This window comes from Channa argus, chromosome 8 (assembly GCF_033026475.1).
Source record: "Channa argus isolate prfri chromosome 8, Channa argus male v1.0, whole genome shotgun sequence".
NCBI classification, from domain to species: Eukaryota; Metazoa; Chordata; class Actinopteri; order Anabantiformes; family Channidae; genus Channa; species Channa argus.
The window spans coordinates 12691742-12703085 of NC_090204.1; the positions used below are offsets into that span (position 1 = coordinate 12691742).

General features: G+C 39.7%; 1 protein-coding gene across 7 annotated transcripts in view; it reads left to right on the forward strand.

The window, feature by feature from the left end:
- Nucleotides 1-11344, forward strand: part of ttll7 (tubulin tyrosine ligase-like family, member 7) — a 67471-nt gene that overhangs the window by 38151 nt on the left and 17976 nt on the right. For 6 of the 7 annotated variants that reach the window (XM_067514051.1, XM_067514050.1, XM_067514052.1 and 3 more), the window contains exons 13-15: nt 628-767; nt 5434-5516; nt 10355-10577. In XM_067514051.1, the coding sequence (XP_067370152.1) occupies nt 628-767; nt 5434-5516; nt 10355-10577 (446 nt within the window). The remainder of the gene's footprint in view (nt 1-627; nt 768-5433; nt 5517-10354; nt 10578-11344) is intronic. The other variant, XM_067514053.1, reaches the window with a different exon arrangement.

The window sequence follows — 11344 nt, forward strand, 5'->3', positions numbered from 1 at the left end:
GGCCTCCATTAATAGTTCTTTCTTTCTGTCTTCTATCTTTGCTCCCTCGTCCTTCATATTTCTCCCTTGATACTGCCACTCACCTTTCTTTTGTCTCTTCATAATTTTACACCTCCAATTGAAATACTTATAATTCTCTCTGTCTGTTTTCCCCTCCTTCTCATTTTTTTCTTTGTCTACCTCTCTCACCTGCTGTGCCTTGACCTTTCTGTGCCTCTCTTGCCTCTTCTTTTATCAGTCTCTTCCCTCTCTCCACCTCTGTACTCATGTTCTCTCTCTTTCTCACTCATTTTCTTTGTTTCACTATTTCTGGCCCTTATTTTTTACTCTTTTTCTTACTCTTCTTGATTCTTTTTGTTTTTATTCATCACTGCTCTCTCCTTCACTACTCTGTCGCCACTTCACCTCTTGTTTTACATATTTCTTTGCTTAACCCGATGCTTCTCTTCTCTGTTTGTCTTTTACTGTTTGTGACCCTAAACTCTTTTTTCCTTCTTTGTTTTTTCTTTTTCTTTTCTGTCTCATTTCTTCTCCTTTCTCCCTACGTCTTCATCTTTTCCTTCTTCCTCCTTTTCTACTGCTCCCTCAATCTCCTTGCTTTTCTCTCTGTGTCTCTGCGTCCTACAGACGTATTTACCCCCCAGACGACAAGCTGCTGTTGGAGAAGTATGAAAGCCTGCTCTCGGCTGCCTTTCAGACCTTCCTCGCTGGGCGAGCTGCCTCACTTCAAAAGGAAATGAATAATCCTCTGAAACGTATGAAGGCACGTACGTCGATGGCAGACTGTCACGCGCATGCATGCACACAAACACACACACACACACACACACACACACACTCACACACACACACCTCATAGAAACCTGCAGAGAGGCAGACTCAAACATATATGCACACTATGGACACACTTGTGGACAAGCACATGCAAAAGAAAAAGGGGCACACACACACACACACAAACACACACACACACACACACACACACACACACACACATTTCAATTAAGATTCTGCCCACGGAGACAAAAAAGAATGCACAAATAATACAGAAAGTTTTTCACGATCCTTTGTATTTGGTAAAATATCTGACACAATGTCCTTCTCTTCTCTATCTGCCTCGCTTTCTCACTGTCATTCACTCTGTCTCTCCACAAATATTTATTGTGTTGTGTACATGCGCTTTTTTAAAGCAAATCAAATCCCACACAGCAATGTCATTTTGTTTCTTTACAGTTAGACACACAGTTTTCCGTGTTCTCTTTCCTCCTGCCTAATTTTTTTTCTGTCAAAGTTTTGAAGATGGTTTGATTTTGCTTGTAATTTGTGCATTTAAAATGCCTTTCTTACAGGCTTAAATTTTATTTTTACAGGCTACCCATTTGAATCTATATGCACTAATAAAAATATGTGGCCATGAATTGCTCAATGTGTTAATACAAGAGCACAAAGTTTTTTATGAATGTACTAAAAGAGAACAGTTATACCAACTTAAAGCCAAAAGGGGAAAAAAAAAATCAATGCTGGCCATGACACAGTGCATTGCAGCTTGCCGCGTATGGGGTTGCACATGCTGATCCCTGACCACCAAGGCAAAAGCCATAATGTGGCAAAACACTAAAAGTAAAGATATAAGAATTTGATAGCACACAAATTTACTGGAAAGAGGGTTGGAAAGCAGGGGTATAGAAGATTGTGGAGTTTTTGAATGGTGATGATAGAAGGACTAGAAAAATAATAACGTAAAAAGATAGGGAGATTCTGATTTACGAGATTGTTCTCTTTTCACTTTTTGTAAAATACTTTTAGAAGTATTGTCACAGATATCTATTATAAATGTATTTTTTGAATCACAATGACTTGAGTAGAACACAAAAAAGAGAAACAGAAAGAGGCAATTTTCTGTTTTCCAGTCAGCCGATGTATTCAGAAAGGACAAATCAATGAAACAAAAAGACACAGTGTAAGGCATTGTGGGATATTTAAACACATGGAGGGAAGAGGCAGTGATAAGCAGGGAAGATACAAATGAAACAAAAAAATCTTAACTGCTCTTGGGAACTGAATGGTAATAGTGAATACTGGATATTTTTGACAGCAGTATTGACATTACAAATTCTACAATATCAAAGCACTGGGAGGAGGTTTAATATGCAACTGTTGCAGCTTTTGTAGAAACAAACCTACCAGACAGCCTCTAGCCCTTTTCAGTTTGTTTTTCAGAAAGTTATTGTGCTCTTTCAAGAGTCGATTCTCTGCAGTAAATCTTTATAGAGATTTCAATCAAAGATGAGGCAAAGAAAGGAGGGAGAGAGATAATAGAAACAAAAGCTGCTGTAGAGTTTGCTATCTAATAACATAATCGTGATTGACAACTGGACAGAGCCTGAAACCCTAAAAATCGCCATTTCAGGGATGTTCTTGAAGTTGGATATGAAATTCATTAGAACACAAATAATACTTTTTCTGCAAACGTGTCCTCCTTTTTTTAACAATACAGTTTTTTTCTAGTGTATTGTCAAAAATAAAATTTGATTTGGATTATTTTCCAGACAGATTGCAAAAGGATTTCTTTGTGCTCCTCAGCCTTGCTGCTGTTTAGTTGCTCTATTTACTGCTGACTGCGTGATGATGGAAACACAGAATTCAGTTTGGTCATTTGGTTAATTTTCCTGTTGCAAGGGTCTAGAGATCATTTTCCAGTGTGACAAACATAGCTGTCAAGTTTGAGTGACATTGTACCCAGAGGTCCCATGGTTGCTGTCTTTGTGGGCCATGGATTGAAAAATAACATCGACTGTCTCACTATAAAAGAAAATAAAACGTGTTGTAATCCCAGTGATAACATGCTGATGCACTACAGAACACTGTTTCTGCCTTCTGTTGTGCTACAGACAACACAGCCACAGGTTACACTGATTTCTACAGGGTTTGCATCACCCTTCTCCCTACTTCCATTACAGTAAGGCTGACAGGTATGCATCAAATAGTTCGCTGTTAGGTATCCCGCTCAGCTGATCTCTCCCCATTCCTCAATTTTTCTCACATGGATTCAGAATATAAAAAAGAAACAGTAGTCGAGCAGGTGCATGTTCTGCCCACCTGTGGGGCTTCCCCCCCAAAAAAAGAAAAATCGCAGGTTTGGGAGCACTTCACAGCCTGTGCAAATCCAGTGAAAGTGGTCTGCAAGCACTTCAGACATTTGTATAGCACAGGGATATTAGGAATATGGTTTTGGGTTTGTCTTTATTCACCAAAAATACCAGAATGTATTAAAATTAATAACCTGGTTTAAAAAGAACAAATCGTTTACATTTTCTTTCTAGCTAGAACCTATGTTTTCATTAATAACTAGCCCTGCAGCCTGTGCTGCAAGAAGCATGTAGTTTCATGTAGGGTTCAACTGGCGTCATAGAATTTACTTTTAATGTATTGCTGATTGTGTTGAGTGAGTGACACCTTTAGGTAAATGTTCAGGACTGCAGATTGGCAGATGTTTGCCTTTTACAGGCAACTAAAATAACAGCTCTTGGTGATGTGCAGTAACCACCTGTATTCTATATCTGCTGTTTGTCATGTAACTTTTTTATGCCCAGTGGAATGTGTTTTCTATCATGGACGAAATACTTTCCTTACCAGTGGAAAGTGGCTACATTAATGCAGTAATTTGAAACACAATTGCATTCATCTATTGAAAAACAAATGTGGAATGTTAGAAAAAAATATTGGTTAAAATTCATGTTGCTTTGAAGACCCGTAGACAGAACTAAACACCTGGTTCTCTGGTGACAAAAACTAGTTGAGCCAATATATTTTTGAGCTTATATGTATTGAGACGGGGGCAACAGTGGGTCAGTTGGTAGATTGGCTGCCAACCAACTATAGGGCCGTTGTTTCTTGCCCTGCTCTACCCAAACATATGTCCCAAGTGTCCCTGGGTAAGACACTGCATCGCCCATATCGATTCCCAGCCATGCAGTGCCAAGTATCAGTCCCAAGTAGAAATTGGGGAGGGTTGGCTAAGGAAGGGCATTCAACATAAAAATGTGCCAAAATCAACATTCAAAATCAAAGGATCAATGATGGGCAGTTGTGACCCTGAACTAACGGAATAAGCCGACAGAAAAACAAAAAGTACCAAGATCACTGGTGGTTGCAAGTTACAGCAAAAATGGCAGCCACACAGTCTGGCAAACACAGAGGGGACAAAATGATAAATTTCTAAAAGTAATCCTTAAAATAATTATTGTTTATTTGTGATAATGCATCAAGTGATTGCTGCGGACCTTAACAATCTACAGAGCTCAAATATTCTGTAGATGCACTGTGTCATAATCACTTTTTCAGAAGAAAAAGTAAATACATTTATTTACTAGTAAATAACATCAACAATTTCTGTATATGTGTCAATTTCATTTTTTCCCCATAATTTAAAATATCAAAACCTCCTTCTACGTATCTACTTGGGTGGAATAATAAATATATTATGTTACCACATCCTATCTGATCATGATGAAAGGCTGAGCATAATATGGTCAGTTTATCATTATTATTTTTTGTATACCTACTGAGCTTCTTTTGAGAGATTGTAGCAGCTTCAATTTCAGGGACAAAGTGAACAGTGTTTTCTAAAACATCAGTGTATTATTTAATATAGCAATAATGAAACACTTGATTACTCATTCGTTGACAGGGTTAAGAAAAGAGCAAATGCTTATTAAATTTTTTTTTAACAGGCTACGGATGCATCCTTTAAGAAAGCAGTATAATCAACATGAAAAAATGGCACAGTACACACACACCAAAATGTTCGTGTAAACACACCAACAAAGAGAGCCAGGGGGCACACTGACCTTTTCATGGACCTCAGAAAGCAGCTTGATGGCTAATCTGAGAGAAAACAATCACTTTTCATCTGTATTTTAGCGGCAATTGGGAGCTTTTTATGTCCCAGCCGCGAAGCAACATTAATCACCTTTGCCTGCATTTCAGCTATGGCCAAATGGCCAAGGCCCCAGCACATTGGCATTGGCCATGTCACTGGATTTTCTAAATTCAGTCTCTATAAAAGCTGCCAAACAGCAATGCATGTTTAGCCAGGTTTTTTTTTTTTTTTAAACCCAAGATAAGCCACACATGCCTGTGATGTAATCTTTTTTTAACCGTATGAAGAATTGATGTTTTCTGTTTTTCTACACCTAATTTTCCCTTACTTTTACTTCAGATATGAAGTCATCATAGTGATAGTGATATAATAATTCCATATCAGTGTAGATTAACTACAGTAAGATTAACATATCACCAAGATTAACTAATTTGTTACTCTTTAATGATGTTTTATAGTATACATTCTGTTTGCAATGAAAATACAAATGACACATCTATGGTAATTTCTCATCTATCTCATGTTGTGTCTTTCTGTTTGTTTGTAGGAAGAGGACATCTTAGATCTGCTGGAGCAATGTGAACTGGATGATGAGAAGCTCATGGGTAAATCCTGCAGGCAACGAGGCCCTAAGGTGTGTGAGCATAAAAGAGAGAGATAGGGGGACACAAAAACTTAGAGAGATGGGAGAATATGGCCCAGAATATCGCCCTCATGGGACATGAGAAAAAGTTCAGCGTGTGTCAAAGAGACAGAGGAAGACAGAAGCAGTGGGAGGCAGGTAGGCAGATGTCTGGAGCTAATGCCCATAGAAAGCACGTTCAACGTGATTCAGAAAAATAAAGAAGGGGGTAGCAGTTTAGGAAAGAAAGAAAAGAATCCGAAAGAGGCCCAAAGAAAAGATAGAACTCCCCCAGGGGACAGCTGTCAGGCTGTCTCTCTCACTCTCTCCATGCTATTGCTCCTTCTGCCTGTCCCTCGCTCTCTGTCACATACACCTATATGCCCCCTCAATTTCCCACGACAGCACATTACTCTCTCCATCACCTTGCTTCACTCCTCTCCCTTCACCTCTCTGTCCCTTTTCCTCTCCCTGCACTTCTACATCCATCCTACACTTGAGGGCTAAATTGGCTGGACTGCTCTGTCAAGTCCCTAACACACTCGTTGTGTTAAGGACTCAGCAGGGCAGTTCAGTGCTGGATTAGAAAGGCCTCACATGGAATAAGGACTTATTCAAACACAATCATTGATTTCCAAATTAATTTGGGCCCCATCAGCTTTGGCGTTGCCAAGTCTGTGAAAGTAGACCTTGAAAGCGGAGTAAGGAAATGACAAGCTGTGACAAATATACATTTACTCATTAAATTAAATTTAATTAAATTATGTAAAAATTAAGAAACAAGATTAATAACTACAGCAAAACAATGGAAGATACTATATGTACCATAACATTCTCCAAATGCAAGTGTCAAAATTCTTATAAAAATCGTTGATATTTTAAAGAATGACATTGGAAGTTTGTCTTCACTTCAACTTATCTATTTTGTGCAATATTTTACAGTAACAACACAATATGTATGTCTATATTTTAGATTTTACCATAATGCCTAATAACCTACAGTATGCTACAAACATCTTCAGTGTATTTTACTATTTATAATGCATACTGTAACGCAAACAAGTTGCAACCACAAATGTCCTCTTGTGCCAATCTGACGCCTGGATAAATGGGTTCCTGAGGGTTGTCAGGAAGGGCATTCGCCATAAAACACATGCCAAATCAAACATGCGAATTAAGATTTCCGTACCGAATTGGACTTCCATAACAGATCGGTCACACAGTTAACAATGACCGCCACCGGTGCTATTGACCTACAGGGTGCTGATGGAAATTGTGCTACTGTTTGTCGAATAAGGGATAAAGGCGTGTTTGTAGGCAGAAAGAGAGAAGAGGAAAGCCAATAGTTTAGGGCTGAAAGTAGGGAGTTTGAATGCTGGGACAGGGAAGAATAGAGAGTTGGTTGACATGATGCAGAGAAGGAAGGTGGATAGACTGTTTGTCCAAGAGACCAGATGGAAAGGTAGGATGCCTCAAAATTTAGGAGCAAGGTTCAAGTTGACTCAGAGGAGACTCAGTGGTAGAATAAGGAAGTTCAGGAGGGTATACAGGGAAAGAGGTTAGCTAAGAAGAAGTGGGACACTGAGAGAACTGAAGAGAGTAGACAGGAGTACAGGGAGATTCAGCATAAGGTGAAGGTAGAGGTGGCAAAGGCCAAACAAAGAGCATATGGGGACTTGTATGCTAGGTTGGACACCAAAGAGGGAGAGGTGGATTTATACAGGTTGGCCAGACAAAGAGATAGAGATGGGAAGGATGTGAGGCAGGTTAGTGTGATTAAAGATAAAGATAGAAATTTATTGACAGGTGCCAGGAGTGGGATGGGAAGATGGAAGGAGAACTTTAAAGAGTTGATGAATGAGGAAAATGAAAGGGAACAAAGAGTAGAAGAGGTGACTGGTGTGAAGCAGGAAGTAGAAAAGATTAGTAAGAGTGAAGTGAGGAGGATGTTGTAGAGGATGAAGAGTGGAAAGGCAGTTGCTCCTGATGACATACCTGTGGAGGTATGGAAGTGTCTAGGAGAAGGCACCAGTCAGCGTTCCTGACTAGTTTGTTTAACAAGATCTTGGAGAGTGAGAGGATGCCTGAGGAATGGAGGAGAAGTGTACTGGTGCCCATTTTTAAGAACTTGGCAGATGTGCAGAGCTGTGGCAGCTACAGAGGAATAAAGCTGATGAGCCAAACAATGAAGTTGTGGGAAAGAGTAGTGGAAGCTAGGCTAAGGGCAGAGGTGAGCATTTGTGAGCAGCAATATGGTTTCATGCCTAGAAAGACTAAAACAGATGCAGTATTTGCATTGAGGATGCTGATGGAGAAGTACAGAGAAGGTCATACGGGGTTGCATTGTGTCTTTGTAGATTTAGAGAAAGCGTATGACAGGGTTCAGAGAGAGGAGCTGTGGTATTGTATGAGGGAGTGGCAGAGAAGTATGTTAAAGTGGTGCAGGACATGTATGTGAGCTGTAAGACCATGGTGAGGTGTGCTGTAGGTGTGACAGAGGAACTCAAGGTGGAGGTGGGTCTGCAGCAAGGATCGGCTCTGAGCCCCTTGTTGTTTGCTCTAGTGATAGACAGGCTGACAGATGAGGTTAGACAGGAGTCTCATGACTATGATGTTTGGAGATGACATTGAGATCTGTAATGAAAGCAGGAAGCAGGTAGAGGAAAATCTAGAGAGGCGAAGGTCTGCTCTAGAAAGCAGAGGAATGAAGGTTAGCCACAGGACTTAGGGTCAACAGTTCAGAGCAGCAGAGGCTGTGGAAAAGAGGTGAAAAGGCGAGTGCAAGCAGGTTGGAACAGGGGGAGAAAAGTGTCCGGTGTGTTAGATAAGAGTATGAGTGAGAATGATACTCATGTTAGATGTGTTGGAGATAAAGTCAGAGAGGCCAGATTGAGGTGGTTTGGACGTGTTCAGAGGAGAGACTGTGAATTTATCGGTAGAAGAATGCTGAGGTTGGAGCTGCCAGGCAGGAGGTCTAGAGGAAGACCAAAAAAGAGATTTATGTATGTAGTGAGAGAGGAGATAAAGTTAGTTGATGTGAGAGAAGGGGATGCAGAGGATAGAGGTAGATGAAGCCAGATGATTCGTTGTGGCGATCCCTGAAAGGGAACAGCTGAAAGGAAAAGAAAGAAAGAGGACTGTAATCCAAACAAAAAGTAGCTGTGTTCACAAGAATAACATTGATAGAAACCTGAAAATGTATTGCATCCAGCCTCATCTGCCGCTGGCATGGAGGCATAACAACAGCAATCCTTTACAGTGTGCTAACAAGCCAACTGGTGAAACTGAAAAAAATGAGTGTACAAAAGCCAGAAGACAGGAGGATTATGAGATAGGATTTTGATGCTAAGTTTGTTATCATTGCGAAAATAATCAGAGAACGAGGTAGAGTAAGAAAGGAAGGGAGAACTAGCAAATATTTAGGATTTTCTTTTGGTTTTGTTTTTCCTTTTTGTCTTTTATTTTTTTACTCTTTTAACTCCTATCCTTCTAATTATTTGACACTGTACACCTATATTTATTCACAGCTTAACATTTAGCTTGATTTTACCCTACATTTTCTACAGTTTACAGTTTCTTCCATGGACACATTTGAAAATTGTCTTTAACCTCATCTGTTCAGTGTCTAGCCTTTAATCTCCTTCTTTTAGCCTTGTTCACTTTTTATCCATTCCTTTTCTCTCTCCACTTGTCCAGTGTCCTTTTCTCTCTCTGTTTATTTCAATTTCTCTCCATCTATTCAGTGCCTCTTCTCCATCCCCCTCTGCTCCCACATTCAGATTCACCTTGTCCTCCTCTTTATTTCTCTCCTCATCAATCTGATGTTCCCATCTTCCATTTTATTCTCGTCTCATGTATTTAATCTCTCTCTGTCTAGGCTACTCTATCACTCACCCACACTGCTACCCAGCGGTGACAGTGTAAGCCCTGTGATCACTTCCTGCCTATTAATATGGTTGGCCTGACAGCACTGCCCGAGCTCACCACTGAGTAACAGTTGTATAAATGGTTCATTAATGCTGGCAGTGTGTCTCAGATGAAACAGACACTCAACTTAATGAACTTTAAATTAAATAAAATACTTCGGCACTTATGTTTTAGGGTGGGAGCACAATGTCACTTAATGTGTACAAAAGCCAGCCACTTTTATTCATCTGAGATTTTCATCCTGCACACTTTTTTGTAAAAAAAGTACAGCAGGTTTGTGTTAAAAAGGGCACTTGCCAGATGTCCTTATATACAAGAATTTTCTCTTTTATTTTCACAAGCTTTCAGATATGTAAAACATTTGCTATTAAACAATAACTCTACCTTTGAATTTAACCTTATACAGTATATCCAATCAGGTAAAATTTGTTTAAGGCACAAAGCCTTTTGTGTTCCTATTTATAGCTTATAAAGGACTGCATGTATGATTGTGTATTTGTGCATACATGTAGGCATATGGCCTACCAATAGTCTTACACATAGTAATGGGCTGAGGGTGAGGCAAGGCTGAGCGAGATTGACAGCATCTCACAGCATCACACCCACTTCATGTTTAAGTGGGTGTGTTTATTCTTGTACTTAAATCCTTGTGACAGGCTGTTTGAATTTTAGACTTTTTAAAGAGGACATTGTTTCAAAACAAGGACAGATGGATGATTTAAGGTTAGGAAATGAAGGCATCAGCAGCAGATTCCTTGACAAAATTATTAAAACAAATAAATAACTAAAGTGTATGTGTGCAGGAGAGAAAGATGGCAATTTCATTTGTGTATTTGTGAACAAATCCATCTAATATATGGATCAATTTAGACATATGTAAGGTGACGGGTGTGCATGCTTATATCTGTGTTTGTCCCCACCAGTCCTTGACTACAATGCCTGAATGCAGTCAGACACCAAGACGCCAACGGCCGGACTACCTGGCTGATTTCACGAGCGACAGCAGCGCTGAGAACTCCAGCTCCTCCTCAGATGAAGAAGAGGAGGAGAGGAGGAAAGGAGGAGGAAGACGTGGAGAAAAGAGGGAGAAGAAAGTTTCCTATGACCTTGGGGAAAGTAAGGAAAAACACTTGGCTGAGCGTGCAGGTAAATCAGCAGGATGTATGAAAATGTAGAAAAATCTTTTTATTAGGAAGCCAAAATGTGGGGATTATTACAGATGAGATGCTGTTACCTGCAGTCTCTGTTTTTTGTTTATTTAGTTTTTTGTCTTTCCTCATTTTGTCTTGTTCTCTCATCTCCCGGCTGTTTGTTGATTTTCTCTTTTTTAGCTGTAGACAGCCATCTGATTTTAGCTTAATCCCTAAAACAAAAAAATGTGCACAACCAGGCTCCTACATAAACATATAGATTTCAGTTTTTTATTTCAACTGTATGTCCACTTTGACTTTGATAGAGCAAAGGAGAGATAGTGAGTGTTAATTTGTATAATTTTTGTAAAACAAAAATTGGAATTGATCATGTGAGGCTGTAAGCACATGACATCTACTCTAAAGTGGTGTACTTTTCTCAGACACACAGTCCAACAGCAGGTTGTGATGGTTAAAGCCTGCAGGGGCTACATTACAGATGTTCAGCAACCAGCTAGTATGGATGTGTCTAATTGATGTGATAAAATGGTGTGCATCTTTGTTGCTGCTTTCTCAAGTAAAGACGCCTCCTAGCTTCACAGCTGTTAACACACATACACATGCACACACACAAACACACACACACACACACACACACACACACAGAGAGAGACATATACTGTACTGTTGAAACACTGAAAACCGTTTGAAGAGGGAGAAATGCCCTAAACAGTGCAGTTATAGTGAATGGAAGGTAAAGAAAGAGGCATAGATGAGGAGAAG